The sequence below is a fragment of the Prunus dulcis genome, chromosome 5 (genome assembly GCF_902201215.1).
Source record: "Prunus dulcis chromosome 5, ALMONDv2, whole genome shotgun sequence".
In the NCBI taxonomy this organism is placed as follows: Eukaryota; Viridiplantae; Streptophyta; class Magnoliopsida; order Rosales; family Rosaceae; genus Prunus; species Prunus dulcis.
The window spans coordinates 15,839,743-15,858,968 of record NC_047654.1 but is presented as its reverse complement, the minus strand read 5'-3'; the positions used below and the strand labels follow the sequence as shown (position 1 = coordinate 15,858,968).

The 19,226-nt window shown below is 37.7% G+C and overlaps 3 protein-coding genes across 5 annotated transcripts; 1 reads left to right on the top strand and 2 right to left on the bottom strand.

Moving 5' to 3' along the window:
• Positions 1-1,621: 1,621 nt before the first annotated feature.
• On the bottom strand, positions 1,622-4,350 carry LOC117628500 (dCTP pyrophosphatase 1-like). 2 transcript variants are annotated; one of them, XM_034360974.1, is made up of 3 exons: positions 4,191-4,350; positions 2,167-2,328; positions 1,622-2,037 (listed from the first exon to the last, which is right to left on the bottom strand). In XM_034360974.1, the coding sequence occupies exons 2-3, from the start codon at positions 2,299-2,301 to the stop codon at positions 1,795-1,797; spliced, it is 378 nt and encodes a 125-aa protein (XP_034216865.1). In that variant the 5' UTR covers positions 2,302-2,328; positions 4,191-4,350; the 3' UTR covers positions 1,622-1,794. The 2 variants fall into 2 exon arrangements, with proteins under 2 accessions (XP_034216865.1, XP_034216864.1); XM_034360973.1 differs by lacking the exon at positions 4,191-4,350 and having other exon boundaries at positions 2,167-3,180.
• A 4,664-nt stretch (positions 4,351-9,014) lies between these two features.
• Positions 9,015-13,317, top strand: LOC117628499. The gene is made up of 7 exons (XM_034360972.1): positions 9,015-9,126; positions 9,824-9,858; positions 9,953-10,564; positions 10,653-10,835; positions 10,949-11,270; positions 11,413-12,817; positions 13,017-13,317. The coding sequence occupies exons 2-6, from the start codon at positions 9,826-9,828 to the stop codon at positions 12,813-12,815; spliced, it is 2,553 nt and encodes an 850-aa protein (XP_034216863.1). The 5' UTR covers positions 9,015-9,126; positions 9,824-9,825; the 3' UTR covers positions 12,816-12,817; positions 13,017-13,317.
• Positions 13,318-13,714: 397 nt separating this feature from the next.
• LOC117627925 (UDP-glucose 6-dehydrogenase 5) lies at positions 13,715-16,025 on the bottom strand. 2 transcript variants are annotated; one of them, XM_034360242.1, is made up of 2 exons: positions 15,884-16,025; positions 13,715-15,335 (listed from the first exon to the last, which is right to left on the bottom strand). In XM_034360242.1, exon 2 carries the CDS (start codon positions 15,313-15,315, stop codon positions 13,873-13,875), a length of 1,443 nt encoding a protein of 480 aa, XP_034216133.1. In that variant the 5' UTR covers positions 15,316-15,335; positions 15,884-16,025; the 3' UTR covers positions 13,715-13,872. The 2 variants fall into 2 exon arrangements, with proteins under 2 accessions (XP_034216133.1, XP_034216134.1); XM_034360243.1 differs by having other exon boundaries at positions 15,954-15,974.
• Between the last annotated feature and the right edge of the window lie 3,201 nt (positions 16,026-19,226).

Here is a 19,226-nt window from a genome sequence, read left to right as displayed (position 1 = left end):
TTTGGAGAAGGCCCAAATACTTACATCAAAGACTCGTTTGCATATGTTGGGCTTCATTTGCATTGATGTTTCAATTATTTTAAGTGGTAGTCTAAATTATAGAAGAGAGAGTTTTCATATACACGCAACTATGATGTTATAGAGGTTAGGGGTGGGCACGGTTCGGTTTGGACCGATTTTTATCTCAAATTAGAATCGATCCGATTTTTAATTAAAAAATTAAAAACTGTTCGGTTCGGGTTGAACTGGTTCTGGTCCAATTTCTGTTCTGGTTTGGGTTTGAACCGGATTATAAAAATTATTTTTTAATACAATTCTCAACTAAAATATTGTTTTTTTACTTGAAAATTAACAAATTATTCAATTTCATAGAAAAAAATATTAAAGTTAGAAAAGAGATATATTTTGAAATTGAACTTGGATAAATATTATTTTTTTTAGTGAAATTAAAAATATAGCATTAAATATAAATATATATTGAAATTATATATATTTTTAATTTGACCGGTTTGGTTCAGCCCGATCTGGATTTTGAAGACATGGAACCGGATTCAAAACCGGTCCAAATCGGTTCGGTTCGGTTTTGACTTTTTGATCAACTCGATTTTTTTCCCGTTTGGTTCGATGCGATTTGGCTCGGATTTCCAGTTCACCGGTTTGAGTGCCCACCCCTAATAGGGGCTATTTTCACTAGGTTAGACTCAGTTGGCTAGATGTTTCACTTTTTATTGTTAGGAGAAAATATGTATTTTTTTCCTTTCAATTTCTACTGAATTTCTTAGAGCATCTGCAATCTGCAATGGTGTTAATATAATATTATCACTAACCAAAGAAAATTTTGTTATTAATTTTTTATTATTCAAAATTGGTCGATCTCTTTAAAACCATTTTAATTGTATAATTCTTATTGTAATTAACTTTATTCATTTTATTTTATTCAATCATTTAAAAAGATATTTAAAACAAATTTAATTTTTTAATTTGTAAGCTATTGAAATGCACTACTACAAATAAAACTACATTTCAGTTCAATAGCTATAAAAAAGTTTAATAAATTGAACTATTTCGGATGCTCTTAGAAACTTTCTTTCACTAAGTAGAGTCAGTCACTAATTATTATATGCAATCAAGCTTGAAGATGAAGAGGATGACAATAATAAAAAAATCAGTAAATAGTGTGTCATTTCTTTAAGTTGCATTGTAAGATTCTTTTGTCCTCCAAGGTACATCAGCTAGATTATGCTTGAGGCATATTTCTTTTTGTGTATTGTCTCTCAAGTGCTCCACCAAGCAATTAGAGTTTAACCCCACCACACACTAACTTTCCTGGATAAAGAATAAGATCATCTTCTTCGATAATCATTCACAAAACCTCTCTCTGGCTTTCAGTGATCTTGTAGAGATTCAGTACTACTACTAGGAAGCCATGGCCAAATAAATATAAAACTAGCCAGCCTACCCTTTCTCTATCTATATATTTATTTGCTCCACTTTGGATGGCTGAGGCAGTTATGCCGACAAGGACAATTTTGTCACTCACATCCCATTTGGCTAAAGAACAAAAACCTAGCTCAAAGTAATGGCATAGTTTCTGCCTTAGGAGATTAAAAGAGACATCAGATTATCAACAACAGCGAAAGATGATATTATTTAGAAGCATTGGAAAATAGATGTTTCTCTGAACAAAACTTTGCTCATAGTTGACATGATCAGCAGCACAAGGATAAAGCTGTAGCAAGACTTACAACAAGACACATAAAAACACAAGGAAAATTTAAGGCTGTTTGCTGACAGCTAGTTGGTGGAGTTTGGTGTTTGATTGGTAACAGGGTATTTCCTAGCATTCTTGACAATTTTGGAGAGTGCAGCTTTTCCAAGATCAAGTCCACAAACATCAGCAAGTTGAATCAGATAAAGCAAGACGTCAGAGAGCTCCTCTTCCAAATGCTCTTTCTCATCACAAGTCCAATTAGGAAGTCCTCTTGCAACTTCTCCCTTCCATTGGAAAATTTCAGACAATTCTCCAACCTCTCCCACCTGCACAAACATATTATGCAATGGAAAAAGTTCAACCAAAAAAAAAATAAAAAAAATAGAAAGAAGATAAATAAAATTGGGGAATTGAAGCTTGGTGAAATGGGGTGACAAGTGATTTGAGTTTATTACCAGGGCTAGAAGGAGGTTCCTTGGACTGTGATATTGATCCCATCCTCTTACTTGAGCAAACTCAGCAAGCCTATCTCTGAGTTCTTGAAGTGAAACACCCTTAGCATTTCTTGCAACCTCATAAGAACTTCCCATCTCTTCTGATCCTAGCTCTCCTCCACTTTGGCTCATGCACGACCAAATTTAAAGCAAATGCAGAGATGAGAGAGACTTATGGCTTGCTTTTTTTTGGGTGGCCTTTTTTGTTTTGTTTTTGTAAAACTAAAAATGCACCATTTGGTATAGTGGAGGGGCACTTGAGTGTTCCCCGAAAACAGTAATCATTTCAGATATGGCAAAAGATGTTCCCAATCTTATCATCCATGACTTGAAATCACTCGTACCTATCTACTTCAAAATTTTAACTAGGAATAATATGGGAAGCAATTGGTCCAAAAACTTCAATTTGGCACATAGCTCTCTCACCTATGCCTATGCATAAGCCAACCCGTTGGAATTATCCTATAGCTTTGTTCCTTGGCATTTTGGATTTATCCTCCCCCAAGTATAATGGTGATTTCACTAGCTAGTATATTTTCAGATTTCACAAAAATCACAAAAGATTTTTGTTTCTCAGTCTTTTATGGAACCAACAATACAAAAACATCATTGGCTCCTTGTCTCTTTTATGAATCCGGAAATTGCGATTTGGGTGTGGATAATTTTCGACATCAGAATCAGGAACTTGCACGACATATAAACAAAGCTTTCCATTTCATATCCCACATGGTTGTTGTGTGTCGTTTATACTCTGCTTTATAGCAAGGGAAATCGAGTCTAAGTTGAAAAAGTACAAAATCTACCAAGCTACCTATATTATCTATTCCGCAGAAGGAAAAAGACGTGTAAAAGGGAACAAGCTTTTTGCTTGCATATGCTTTAAGTGTTGGCGCCCACCTATGTGCCTTGAGATTTGTTGCCTTCATACTCATTATGTCTGCATGTAATGTAAATTTATGCAATTCACACACACACACACACAATCTCAGCCATATAGGTGAAAACCTGTCCTGAATTTACTTTTACCTTTGTCTGGAACTCAAAGGGTGCAAAGGAAAAAGGAAAGTTAAACATTACCTACACTATCACAACTTGGGTAGAGAACCTAAACTTAAAGCAATGCTATGCTAAACTTCAGTTCTTATGAAATTATGAGGCCTTGAGCATTACTATCGAAAAAAAAAAAAATCATTAATTTACTAGAAGGTTCAAAATTTAAAAAGGGGAAAGAAGTAGAATATGGTTGCTGCAAAGCAATGACTATGCATAATCATGAAACTCCAATTAGATTAGGGGCTCCAATTAGATTAGGGAAGGGATTGTTGGTATCACATTTATACTCCAAAGGTGTTGCCATTTTAAGGACAGATGTCTGTTAACTCTGTTCTTAACTCTGGGCCCCTATCATATTCTGATTCATCTTTCCACAAGTGCTTTTGTAGCATTAGCATTTCCAGTTTTTCATGATGTGAACACAATATAAGCAGAAGATTAAAAATGTAAGTTTCTGCCTGATCAGTATTATCTCATAAAAGAATGAGTTCATGAGCTGCCTTCTATTTTTCTTTGTGGTCACTTATGGCATATGTCCATGGAGAATTTGCATGCTCCCCTGTAATTAAAATAAGAAACAAAGTATGTAATCTTATTTCAAATCTTCCAGTGCCCAAAAACCATATGAATCGTTAAGTCTCGAATATAATATAATATACTATAAAATGTAATCATCCCCAATCAATACATACCATTAGTTTTCACTTCCAGAGCAGGAAATATTGCTAGCTAGCTAAACCTAGAAAATAACTCAACTCTAACATTCAATTAAACTAAAACAGAGATGATGCAGGATGATGATTTGAAATGTTGCTCAAGAATCTCTAAGCACAGGCTAGGCTATATATCAGTGCTACATAAACGTTAGTAAACCAATTAATTAATATTCTACCTAATTGATGAAATCATATCATCAGATTAGATCATCATACCTCAAAATATCTAATTGATTGATCTTGATCTCACTAAAATTCAGTCGACCACAGAGAGAGCTTGATATTCTTTGTCAGCAATGGCTGCTTCCATGAGTTGGTGCGGGCCAATTTCTCCACCATTGTCCAAGAATACCTTGCCCAAATTGTCTGAGTAGCCACTCAAAATCTTCAGCCCTGGATGAGGTTCTACTATACTAGGCATGTACAAGTCAAAAAGACCCCAAATCAAAACTTTTGGGATCGCCTCATCCCCATAGCCTTGCTCCTTAAACTTACTCCGTACTGCCTCATAACTAGGCTTCCAGTCGATACCACGGCATGAAAAGTCGGTGAACACAAACACCTTCTTGACCATCTGCTCTGGCTTTAAGTTCTCATTCACAGCCACTTTCAGAATCAAATCACACGCCTCTGGAAAATTAGCTATGCTGAAATCTTTGTTTGTCCTCATCATAAACTTGGCCTTGGATTTGAGATCATCGCCTTGTATTGAATGCAGCAGCAGCTCATGTTGGGAATCACCGAAAGTGATCACTTTTCCTTTCCATACCAGCTCTTCACTCAGTTCAGACACCACAAGTCCCAAACTCATAGCCCATGCTCTGCCATTGCCCAGGATATCGGTGAGACAACACACTGCCAAGCAGTTTTTAAGGTTCCCCAAACCCTGCTTTTGCTGCTGTTTTATGTCCTCCAACATTGCCTTCCACTGAAACCACTTCCCTGAAATCCGCATAGCATACATATTTTATGATCTCCCCTAGAACCAAAGCATCCGGCTTTATTATGCCAATGCCGCCTCCTCCTCTTGCTGCTGCTACTTTCACCTCCTCCAAATACTTCTCAACCTCATAGCTCCTCTGCCTGTCACTGTTAACTGCGGTTTGAAGATGCCACAACTTCTGCTTCTCAAACACCCAGCTCCAGCGATGGTCAAACATTCCTTGACGATACCAATAATTGCGCAAGGGCGCCAAAACCAATTTCCCTAACTTCTCCCACTCTTCCAGTTCATACAATTTATCTGATTTGGGTGTGAAAAGCCTCTTCGCAATGCTTTCACACAGCAGAATGGAGCGGGCGGCATGAGAGGCCGTGGGGTGTTTGGTAACCAAACAAGCTGCAGCCTCAGTAACGAAACGATGAGGATCAAAAGTACTATCGTCATCGTCTTCGTCTTCCTTGAACTCATCCTCCTCGTCCGTTAAGTAATTGGATGGCTTAAGTTGCAGCTTATGCTGCATTATTTTGTCAACATCATACTCCAAGCGCTTCAGGAAGAGATCCATAACCGCGTCGTGTAACAGCTTATAGTCCGGGTCACTGTGGAGCCGCCCTGTTCTCCGAGAAGGCGGTAGCGAATATCAATAAGTTCCCAAAGATTCCCTAACGGAGGGGAAAAGAAATCGATGTTGCAAACCAGCGTCTTGGTGTGGTTCTTGTGGAGCCAAAACGCCGCCGTGTAGAAGGCGTCGGTGTAGCATTTTCCCGTACGAAAACGTTGAAAAACAGATCGAGGCAGGGATCACTGTAGGAAGTGAAGCCATTGATCTTATCGGGCTTGGCAAAAGCAATGGCCATGGCCATTGATCTTCTTCTTGTGAGCAGCAGAGGAGGACGAAAGCAGGAGGTGTTGAAGTTGGATTTGTAAGAGTAGCAGGAGGAGCCATTACCCTAGTGGAAGGCAAACCCACTTGCAGCAGCGTTGCTATATTCATCTCTACACTCTTCTCTACCATGGATTTTAGTTTTGTTTTTGTTTCTGTTTCTCTAAACTATGGAGGAGAAACTCGACCCCAAAAAAAAAAAAACTACGGAGGGGCAGATGAATGGCTTGCTTTGGCACCAAGGATTTTCTTGTTTGCAAATCCTTCTTTTTTCATGTTTGCAAATGTGATCACATAGCCATCCAGACCATATCGGCCTTCCTTTTTCATGTTAGGGGGAAATGTTTGTTTGTTTGTTTTTTTTCTCCAGTTTCCATTGAATTTTCTTAGAAACTTAAATGACGAGGATGATTGTAACCTTGTCTGATTCTTGTGAAATTCAGGAACAATGATTCTCTATCGCTCACAAGCTCTCTCTTTACCACTTGTTCAAAACAAAAAACAAAAACTTAGCTTTGTCTTTTCTTTTTTTTTTTTCTATTCAAGTCACTGCTAGCTGCAAAAGTTTGATCTGTGACTCAAATGAAACAAAGCCCTCAAGTCTCAACCCACTTAGGCACTTAGAACAGAATCAATAGAAAACAGTCCTAAAGGCCTCTTAGTACAACAATATCAGCCATATTTACATTAAATTGCACAAAGGCTATATGCAGCATGAATTCAAACTCAACCAACATTACCACACGGATCAGAAAACAAATACAAAGCAGTTTCGGATTCTCTTTGATTGAGCACAAACTGATTATAAGGCTTCTTAGAATATGTCTCTTCAAATTTACAAAGATTCAAGGAAACAACTCGAACACGTCAATGAATATGAATGAGAAACATATGAAAGATAAAAACGAAAGAGTATCAAGCATTTGTTACAAATATGTACACATATCATGGTTTGTAATCAAAGTTTACAATCATAACAAAACTGCCAAATAAAAATCCCAAATTTTCCATAACCAAAACATGATATAAAGAATGAAGGTCAAAAGAAAATGACACCTTTTTGTTTGTTTCGGAGACGTTTTGGCGGGGTGGCAACTTAAGGGACATTCTGTAGCATATTAAACTCATTTTTAATTGTTACAAAAATTAAAGCCTTTCTGTTTGCAGAAAATTAGCAAGCTTATTTGCTCCATTGAAATTAAAGTTAGAGAAGACATAATCAATGCAAAATGTTCAACATCAAAAGTCCCTTCAATATGCCTAAAAGAATGAGAAACAAAATCTTCTCTGATTCTTGTGAAATTCACCATTATATTTGGTGGAGGATAACTCCAAAATGCCAAGGATCAAAGCTATGAATTTGAGACCAGATTCTATTAATATTTAGCATATTATTAGCAACTGAAGTTTCTGTTTCAACACTTTGACATTGTTTCTCAAATTATAGGAGCTCCTTATTAGACTGTCCGAAACATGCATAACAAAATATAGAAAGGAGACAGACACAAAATATGAACACATTCAAAAACATGTTGATAATCGCCGTCCAAAAAGTTGCTAGAAAAGGCAGATCAATCTCTTGGCAGACGATATCTCATCCTATCTGTCTATTTTGGATTGTTGAGTTTATAGGAAGGAAAAAAAAAAAAATTGATAATGTCATGTGGGAGAGGAAACATCACAGAAACATCTCAATATTTGGCACCTTTGTTGTTCCCTGGATTGACAAGCTTCTAAGAACAAATGAAAGTTCCAATAAAAGGTCGAGTCAAAATTCAAATCACCATATTTATTTTACACTTTCCCCAATCTCCTATTTTGGTTTTTTGCTTTAGGCTAGTAATAAAACTGTGTGTAGCCCTTTGGACTTGAAATCAACCACACAAAATGATTGATGACTAAGAAATACCTTGAGATATAATCTGCCTGATGAAATGATTGATGACAAAATGATTGATGCCCTTAGATGCCACGTGTCAAAAGAGTAAAGCCTATTTTTTTAAAAAAAAAAAAGTAAGGAAACATGAGTACAGCCAGGCGGCTATACTTTTTTTTAAAATTCAAAAAATAGTATATCCGGTCGGCTATACTATTATATATATATATATATAAAGACCCGCCCAAAGGCTAAGCCCACGTGTCAAAGAGGTAAAGCCAGCCGACTATACTATTTTTTATGCAAAAAAGCGTATCGCCGCACGGCTATACTATTTTTTTGAAGAACAATTAGGGAAAACTAAGTACAGCCGTATGGCTATACCCTTTTTTTAAAAAGTATATATTATTTTTATTCAATAATACGTGTATAATACATAAATTTTGTGTGTCTTATTAAACATGAGAAATAAGTGCATACGTGTATAATACATTATTAAATGTGAAAGCACTAAAATCTTTATACGGGTAATAAGTTTGGAAAAGTAAAACATCAAAAAGGGATGATAGATACTCGAGTAATGACATAATAGTAATGGATACGGCTCTTGGGCTATGGAGAAATTGAAAAAAGACACCCAAACAATTTCACAAAAGACTTAATGAATAGAAATGAATTATTTTATGTTCTTTTTCTTCAATCTTTTTATATGAAATAATAATTAAAATATAATCACTAAGCAAAGTGATTAAAAAAAGGCTAAGATATCACTTGATTACATATAGTAAATTAAAGAAGTAGGCCCAAAAAAAAATATTAAAAATAAAAAAGAGTATAGCCGTGCGGCTATACTATGTATATCTTTTTTTTTTTTTTTTAAAGGAGGCTCCCAGCCCCTAGGTGCCATGTGTCAAAAGAGTAAAGCCTGTTTTAAAAAAAAAAATTAAGAAAACACGAGTATAGCTGCACGACTATGTTTTTTTTTTTAAATTCAAAAAATAGTATAGTCGGGCGGCTATATATAGGTCCAGGTTATAGTTAGGGGAGTCAAAACGTGTGTTTAACTTAAAATCAAGAAACCAAAACCTTAAAACGAAGTCGTTTCATTGAAGAAAACCTTTATAAAAAAAACTTCATCTTCTTCATCCCGAACATATTAATAAAAACTAAAAAATGATTTGGATGCTTAACGCACGCACGCTCCTTTTAAAGGGTGTGCGTTAAAATCAAAACGCGGCGTTCAACTTAGTTTTGGACTATGCAACGACGCCGTTCCATTGGAAAAAAAAACCTAAAAAATATACACGCGGTCATCTTCTTCCTTGGGCAGATCCATAAGGTTTTTGGTTTCCGAATTTCATGTTGTTGGGGGTTTTCCTGTTTTTGGACAGAAATTGAGCAAGTTGAGCTAGGGTTTTTCTGTGCTGGAGCTGTTGGTGCTGATATTGAGGTATAATTAAACTTTAATTATGTAATTAAATGTATATGTTGATTTTCTGTTAGGATTGATTGAGACTGCTAGTGTTGAGCTGTTTTGTGTGTGTTGGAATTGTTTACATGGTTTTCTGCTAGGATTGAGTTTAAATGCATGTGTTTTTTACTTGATTATATGGCTGCTGTTTTAATTAAACATGTCTAGTCTGATGGTTGGTTAGGATTTTTTGTTTTCTTGAATGACACATGTTTAAATGGCTGCTGTTTTAATGAAAAATGTTTAGTCTCCTGGTTAGGATTTTTTGAATGAAATATGTTTAGCTGGCTGATTGGTTTTGGGTTTATTAAGGCAGTTGAGGGGGCAGGTTTTAGGGACTTTATCCATGAGCTTCAACCCAACTTCAAGATCCATCCCTAATAGGGATCCTTCACATAGAGTAGAAAAATTAAACATAGAGATCCTTCACATATAATTATACTAGCTATAATCTTTCTTGGTCTATTAAGGCTTTTGGGGCCTGAGATTAAATTAATCTAAGCTTATGGAATATAACCCAATGTAATGTCATTAAGGTGGTTTATGCTCTGCTTGCACGGTACATGTTAATTGTACTTTGTTTTTGTAACATTTCTGAAATGGTACATAAAATATTTAACACTTCTGTTATTTATTCACCATCTGCAATTTGGGGTTTTCTTTAATTCTTTTGAAGATATGGAAGCTCGTGCTCCAGATCCGGCCCCTCATGTAAGTCACTCGTTGCCCATTTTATTTCAAATATTGCAAGGCTGGCCAGCAGTAGTATAACTAGACACTAATGTTTGTTTGTTTGTTTTCATAGACACCAAATGAACCGTTGAACAATTTGGTACGTTGGCCAATAACCGAGGAACTTAGGGAGGCAATAAATAGGATGGGTTTAGGATTTTTTGAGCGTTTTAAGTTCCAAATGAGGTTAGATTATACCATGGTAAACGCTTTGATACGACACTATGATCGTAATTTAAAGTGTTTTACCTTTAATGGTTATTCATTGTATTTTAGTTTAGTAGATGTCCTCCTCATCACTGGTATGCCAATTGACGGTAGACCAGTTATTGGTAGGCTAGGGAAAACCAGACGTTTATTTTTAAATGCTTTTGGTATCGATCCTCCTCCAGAGTCCTTGGATGGAGGGAGGATTAGGCTTAGTTGGTTAAGAGAAAATTATAGTAATAACCCAGTACATCCAGATGAGGATGGGTGGGCATACTATCTTAGAGCCTATGTCATGTATGTCATTGGGTCGTATCTAATACCAGATGACAGCACTGGATTAGTTTCTGCCCACTATTTGGGGCTCTTGGACAATCTTCAGGAGGTTGGCAGCTATGCGTGGGGCGCAGCCGCATGGGCGAGCTTGCACAATTCTTTGGATCGAGGAATCGTAAACGGCTTGGCCTACGCTCTTATGGTAAGCATCGCCATTCTCACTTTTACTAAACTAGGATTTGATGTTTTAACTTCTGTACTTTTCTGGTTTTTGTTTATTACTTGTCCAGGTATTTGCCATAGAGCATATAGAGCCACTACGCATAGAGGTGATAGGGGATATAGTGGATCTCCCTATGGAATGTCCATTAATGGTGCCATGGTCCCACCTTCTCCACAAACGCTTGAATGCAAACACAGTTCCCAATTTTGGTGCCTATATGGAAATTTTGGGGAATGCGACTGATGAAAATGTAAGTCTTTTAAAAGACTTATTTAAATATATGTCTTACTTAAATACACTGAATTTTGGAGCCTACATGGAAATATAGTTCTTAATTAATTTCTTTTGTATTTTCTGTTGTAGTTCATACAACAGCCTTATCAGAGGCTTAGCCATACTCTTCTAGGGGAGGGTTATGAGCGTTATGCCCCTCAGCTGGCTAAGGCATGCTCAGTCGCTCTCTGCATCAATTATCACACAGTCGTCCCTCACAAACCAAACAACTTTGCTAGGCAGTTTGGTTTTGAGAATATAAACCTAGATTCGATTCCAGAGCTTCCTGATGTGGTGGTTGAAGTAAGAAAGAAGGGGCCAAAGAGAGATTTAAATCTTGCTAACCACGGGCACTTTCCCCTGTACATTAACAGCTGGCTTGGCAGGTTTCCTTTGAGAGGGATGCGGATGGGTAAGTGCTCTCTTGTTTCCTTAATATATTTTTAATAATTCTGATTTTTATAGCTGCACGGCTTTACATTTTCTTTATTATTATTATTATTTTTAAAATTTCTGATTTTATTTATTTATTTTTGTTTTCTGGTTATGTCCAGCTGGTTTGGTAGGTCCTCCATACACTGTGGAATTGCTGGCGCATGATGTGTCGGTGCAGGCCCTTCATAACGACCTACTGCATTCCCCGCATGACCTGCCTGTGCAGGCCCTTCATGACGACCCACCGCATTCATCGCCTTCCATAGCTTCCAACTTAGAATCTGAAGACAACCCGTCATCACAGTCGCCTCAACTTCAAACCCCAATTGGTTGGCCTCTTGATGGCAAGCTCACCCTCAACTGGGTCCAAAACCTCATGTCCGTCTTCGACTGGGCATCTAGAAATCTTGAGCCGGCCCAATTGCCAGACGTGTTTCCTGTTGAGGTTTTTGATAGCCTGGCCCTCTTTGCCGCCAAGATCCTCCACAAAGAGGCCAATTGCGTCACCATTGACAACTTAGCCCCTGAATCCACGGTCGTTGTCGTCGGAGACCTTCATGGGCAGTTGCATGACCTTCTTTTCCTTCTCCATGATGCTGGCTTTCCCTCAGAAAATCGATTCTTCGTCTTCAATGGCGATTATGTTGACAGAGGTGCTTGGGGTCTTGAAAGCTTCTTAATTTTGTTAGCTTGGAAAGTGCTCATGCCAAAGAGGGTGTATCTATTGCGAGGAAACCATGAATCAAAGTATTGCACTTCTGTTTATGGTTTTGAGAAGGAAGTGCTGACAAAGTATGGTGATAGAGGCAGACACGTGTATTGTAAATGTCTTAGGTGCTTTGAAGATCTTCCCTTGGCTTCCCTCATTGGTAAACACGTGTACACTGCACATGGAGGTCTTTTCCGCCACATGCCTGCTATCTCCAAGAAATCAAAGGGAAAGAAGAGTCGGAGAGCTTTCAATCGTGAACCTAGTTCGTTATCTCTAGGCTCTATTGAAGAACTGAATAAGGCTCGAAGATCAGTTCTTGATCCTCCATGGGAAGGTCCCAATGTGATTCCTGGTGATGTGCTGTGGTCGGATCCTTCAATGTCTCTTGGCTTGTCTCCAAATATAGAGAGAGGGATTGGGCTGCTTTGGGGTCCTGACTGCACCGAGGATTTTCTCAAGAATTGTCAACTCAAACTGATTATTAGATCACACGAAGGTCCTGATGCACGAGAAAAGAGGCCAGGTCTTGGTGGAATGGATGAAGGGTACACCATCGATCACATTGTGGAGTCAGGAAAGCTCATCACTTTGTTTAGTGCTCCAGATTACCCACAATTTCAGAGCACAGAGGAGAGGTACAAAAATAAGGGGGCTTACATTATCTTGGAACCCCCTAATTTTGATGATCCTGCATTTCATAGTTTTGAAGCAATTACTCCAAGACCAAAGGCGGATCCCTTTTACAATTTTGAAGAAGTGATTGATTCTGATGAAGAGTTGGATTTGGCATCAATGGTGATCAGTCCGTGAAGGTATGTTATAGTATGTGTTATTGAAACGTATTTTTGCAAAGGGAGTGAAAGTGGAATATGGGCTTGATATCTCTGTTTAAACAGTGTTTCTTATATGACTGCCTGCATATTAGTCTATCACATAACTGCTTGGTATCTCTATTGAGTTTCTTATATCATTTGATTCTATGAATTGCTGAAATATTTTTATCAATGGCAGCGATGTCAAAGAAAATGCCTCGTGGAGAAGGGTGCGCACAACAGGATTGAGAACTTGAAGATAATTGTAGATATCACTTTGACTGGTGGTTTGTTGGTTGGGGATGGTAGAGCAAAAGGAGACGAAATTCTACTATAATAGTCATGTTGAATAACTAGCATACATTGAGCACCTCTGATAAGATAGTTAGCATTGAATCAACTATGTTGCACCTCTTAATCAAATATTATTTCTCTTAGTTGATAGAAGACTAAACAAAATCATTTTTAATTGTTACAAAAATTGAAGCCTTTCTGATTTCTTCTTTCTTCTTCTTGGGTTGCATCAGCAAGATCATGTGTATTGAATGAGAGCATCACATTATTCAATTTCTGAAACAATCAGATCTTTTGACTTTCATTTTAATGCAGCCTACCCGCCCCATGCAAATGCCTAAGCCTGGCAATAACTCAAAACATAAAATTCTGTTACAAAGTGAATTGGGAAGCAGAGGCCTTTAAATAAATCAAGGTATATCTAGCTTTGAAAGAGTTTTGTTGTTGAAGTGGCATCTCTGAATTTTTAGGCTTTACATTTGCCTGGTCTTAAAAGTTAAATGCTACTCTCCAGATTATTGGAAAAGGAAACGGTGACTTTGCTTAATTCATTACTCAGATCAGATCAATGAATTTTATTTTATTTTATAATGCCCCAAGATATAAAAATATAAAGAAAAAGTAAGAACTTCCCTCTGAGAAGTGTCTGTGAGATAACAGCAACTAGTAATACATGTGAAAAGTAAAGTTAAAACATGAGGTGAAAATTAAAATTTCAAAGAATTACTTCTGCAGCTGTGACACAGAAAAAAAATTCCATCTTATGCCATAGCAGGCATGTCCTTGAGCCAAGCATCCAACGGCTTCCCAATTGAGTAAACAATGAATCCAATCTCTCTCAGCTTCTCAACATCAACAACATTCCTTCCATCAAATAAAAATGCAGGTTTCTGCATATTGTCAAAAATCTTCTTGTAATCAAGTGTCTTGAATTCATCCCACTCAGTAAGAATGCAGATCCCATGAGCACCCTTGGTTGCCTCATAAGCATCCCAAACAACACTGACTTCCTTGACCGCAGCCAGGCTCATTGGCTGGAGATGAATTGGATGGTCCCAATCAAATTTCTTCATTGAGAGATCCCTCCTGATCTGGTCCTCTGTGACCTGCAGATCATATATGCTCAACTGTGCCTTGTCCCCCAACAGCCCCCTGCAAACATCAATGGCAGGAGTTTCCCTAGTGTCGCCGGTATCTTTCTTGAAGGCAAACCCAAGAATGGCAATCTTTTTACCAGAAACTGTATTGAACATTGAAGAAACTACCCTGTTCACAAATCGGTTCTTTTGGTAGTCATTCACCTTAATGACTTGTTTCCAGTAGTTTGCAACTTCAGTTAGGCCATTGCACTCACAGATATAGACCAAGTTGAGTATGTCCTTTTGAAAGCAAGACCCTCCAAATCCAACACTAGCATTCAGGAACTTGGGTCCGATTCTGGTGTCCTTGCCAACAGCATGGGCAACTTCTGAGATATTTGCTCCAGTAGCCTCACACAGAGCTGACATGGCATTGACAGATGAGATCCTCTGGGCCAGGAAGGCATTGGCAGCTAGCTTTGAGAGTTCTGCTGACCAAAGATTGGTTGTTATGATTCTGTCTTCTGGTACCCAATGCGCATATACTTCTTTCAATGCTTGGGTTGCTTTCTGGCCATCAGGGGTTTCTCTTCCTCCAATGAGAACGCGGTCGGGGCTAAAAAGGTCCTCAATTGCTGTACCCTCAGCAAGAAACTCTGGGTTTGAAAGGATCTGATACTTGATCCCCTTGCTATTGTGGGTGAGAATCTTTTCAATTGCCTCAGCAGTTTTCACTGGAACAGTTGATTTCTCAACAACAATCTTGTTGGACGTTGAAACATCAGCAATCATCCGGGCTGCACTTTCCCAATATGTCAAGTCTGCAGCTTTGCCAGCTCCAAGACCCTGAGTTTTCGTTGGGGTGTTAACCGAAACGAAAATTATGTCTGCCTCAGAGACATGCTTTTCTACAGCAGTGCTGAAGAAGAGGTTCTTTCCTCTGCACTGCTTCACAATCTCATCAAGACCTGGCTCATAAATGGGGAGCTGGTCACTATTCCAGGCTGCGATCCGGGGCGCAGAGATATCCACCACAGCTACTTCAATGGCGGGGCACTTGAGGGCAATTACTGCCATGGTTGGCCCCCCAACATAGCCGGCTCCAATGCAACAGATCTTCACCATTTTGTTCTGTTAATAAAAACCTGAAAGAAGCAATCTGTCAACATAAAATATAGGGCTACAAAAACTTGTTTTATACACAGAAAAAACAAGTAGTATTTGATTCATCACATTAGTTTCTAATTACAGTCAACTCCATAGGTTGCCTCTTTCCCACAATCAGAATAAAGGCTGCCTAATTTGGCTATAACATAGATGCAGGAATGGTCTACATGACAATGACATGAACCTGTCAAAGCTTATGGAGTCAAATTTTCCAATCTAAGGAAAAAACAATTGCATTTCAAACGAACTAAAAGAGAAAAGACATCGACCTTTAATTTGGCATAAGTTTGACTACATCTAGCATTGTCCTTCCGCACACAAACAAAACCAAAAACATAAAGGTTTCTATATTACAAGTGAAAATAGAACAAAGATGAAAACAGAGTACTTCTACAAGTGAAAATAAACACACAAGAGAATTCAAAAAAGTCACATCAGTTAAGCATCCAAATATGCAAGAAAATGATGAAATATGAACCTAATTTACAAAGGGTCCCTGTAGGCCTTAAAGTTCACAATGAAGTACCTCAAGAAGAAGAAGCTTTCTGTAGACTTCAAATATGGAAATAGGGGGGAGAGAGAGAGAGAGAGACCACCAGAACTATAGAGAGAATAGGAGAGAGAGACCACAACTACAACTACAACTAGTACAGGAAAGTAAGAGACCAAAGACCTTTAAATACTACCCAAAAGCCACTTGTAACTTGTAAGATCTACATCTATCTATGTACTTTCACACACGAAAGCAAAGTCAGACAGATTAAAAGAAAGCTGGACTGGAGCGTTCAACACGTTTCCAAACACGCCTTTCAGTAACAAACAAGGGAAATTCTGCCACCCACTATTTTCTCGTCCAAAGAATGAAAACCACTTATCAAAGTCAAATTTCCAAGACTACCCATCTCACTAAATCTAAAACACACAGAAAACAGAAGAAGAAAAATTGGTTTTGCATAAAAACAAAGTTTTATATCAATATCAAGGGTCTGAGTCTGACCAAACCCATAGATCACATTACAACAAATGGCTGATCACAATGAGTAAAAGCTGGACATAACGCGTTTTAGGTTCATGTGCCACTACACAAACAGCATGTCTTAGTTGGTACTTTTCCATGGCATGTGATGTAATGTTCATGTAACTGAGTTTTACCATACCATAGCTAGTGAAAAGGAAGCTTCAAAGTGCAGAAAGGACGTGCTTGGTGGGGTTTGGAGAATCTTTGAGTAAAGTGAAAGCCATGGGATTGCAATTTATACATATAAAATTGAAGAAAAGTGGCAGTTAATGATGACCTTGATTCAGAAACAAAAAGAAACAAATGAGATTAACGTGTTGATACCTGAGAAGATGCCCACAAATCAGCACAAAGAAAATCAAAGTTGATGATGGCAAAGCGTGAAATAAATTACAAATGCATTCAGACTCAGAGGAGCAGAGGCAGAGCAGCAGGATTGCATATTTATTAAGTTACCTTACTTAACAGGATTTGCATACATTCACTTACTAAGTACATGAATGTGGTCTAACAAAAAATATGTAAATGAATGTGGAAAATACAATCTCATTTCTAAATTCTAAATTAATGATAAAGTTCATAAACGATACAAATACGTGTTATAATTTGAATGAACTTGTAACACAATGTTAGTATTACCATCATACCGCAACATTTGTTTGTATATAAATTCATCTCACACGCTATGCTTGTGACATAATAAATTAGTGGAATTATCATGATAAAAGTTTTGTATGAGATCGGGTGCACACAGTAAAGTTTAGACTAACAGAATGTCATAAATGGGGTAGTTGCAAACTTTGACTTCGTAATGATTTCCTTGACCTTTGGTGAGTATTGGCAACAATATATTTTTCCTTCATAAGAGTTTTACTTTTATGAATGTAAGTTTGTTTTCTGGTTTCAATTTTAAAACACTTTCATAGGATGTGAGTATATATAATATATGGGTTTCATGGTTTGAAATCATTCCATTTGTTTTAATAGAATTTGAAAGGTAAGTATTAATGCGTTTTGTAAATAAAAATGGAAGATTTTATGAGTCACTTATAAATATTTTATGTTTTTTTCATCACGCTCCGATGATGCCTCTAGTTGTTAATCTAATAATATTTATCTTTGAAATTTAATTAATAAGTAATTCGCTAACTTAGACTATCCTATCTTAGATGAATGAACTTAGAGGACCCTCCACTCTCTCTTTCTCTAGTAACGATATGTATGGAGGAGATTTGAGAGGTAACTACGAAAAGAAGTTTAATTACTTAAGAGTAGTTTTAAAGAAAGAAAGCAGATCTAAGCTTCACTTGCTTTATAAGATTATGACACGACTACGCGTCATGAGACACTAACATGTCTCCCAACCCAAAGGTCAATACTTGCATAAGAGCTTTGTTTATTTGCAGGTAATTAAAGTTTAGCTTGGAATTTAGACATGTCAAACAATTTACAAGATTACAAAGCAAACAAGCACATGCAGACATATAATGAGAAATAGCACTTTCCACCTCCACAATGCCAAAAACCCTTTTTTTTCCAAAAAGGAAAAAAAGTTGCATTGATCACTTGTAAAGATGACAACGAGGGAGAATTGAGATTTTAATCTCCATCTGAGAACATGCCCTATTGAGGACGTATAAAACAATGCAAGTCTCTAGCTTTTGACATTAACATTTACTTAACCAACGTCACTTACAAGGTAAACTACCCATCCGCATCCACCCATAACCACTTTCTTAAACCTAATAAACAACCCTTGACCACTCTCTCTCTCTCTCTCTCTCTCTCTCTCTCTCTCTCTCTCTCTCAAAACAAAACAAAACCAGAAAAAGAAAAAAAAAAGAACATGGGAGAAGCTTCAACACACATAGACCTAGCAACATTTCTGGAAATCCCAATTGAGAAAGACCCACAAAGAATGATCACTGCAACACATGATCGTCCTCCGCACACATTAAGCCCCATATGGAGGCTGAGCCCGAGGCACAACTGTAGCACCTTATATGACTCATATGAGCTTCGAGCTGTGACTCACCAACTTAACAAAGCCATTCAAGCTTCCAAAGCATCGTCCCCTCATTACATGTACTGCTTCAATTCACCCTTTTGTACACAAGGCTTGAGTCGCATTTCCAAACAAAGTGTGAAGACACCCAAGAGAATTCTGTGCCAGCAGCAGCTGTCTTGTGCGGCTGTCACCGCCGACAAAAAGCCGAGTACAAGGCCTCCTGGGGCAGCTTCGATGGGGTTTGTGACAAGGGCATGGAGGAAAGTGAAGCAAGGATTTCTCAAGAACAAGCCAAGGAATGACTGATTTCAGGTCCTCACCCCTCCCCAACTTGCCTGGAGTTTGATCAACTATGTATAGCATAATTAAGCGTAGTATTCTAGTCTGCCATCAAAACCGAGGCGAGCATGTAATTTCATACCCAATTTCAAGCCTTGTAATATATGATTTCCTCAATCCAAATGTCCTTATAAATCAAAACTGTAAAATGCAAAAACAATACATGGCAGTTTGTCTTAGTCTGTTATCAACAAAACTCTGTGAAGTTCCCTTTCCATTGATGTTCAACAAGGTTCATTTACAACCATGCTCCAACTAGAAGCATCCTATTAAAACCACAAAAAGAAAGATACATGTGGTGATATGGTGTATACAACATGTCAATATTTCCGAAAGAAAGAAAAGGAAGATGCAATCAAAACTTTGATTACTAATCTAAGCAGCTTGAGGAAACTTCTAAGTCAGCCTCAGCGCCATTTCTTGAAGAAGAGCTCGCTTCTGCACAGCACTTATTACATGATTGGTCTCGGCATTCTCAAGAACATCAGTGATAATGGCAGCTGC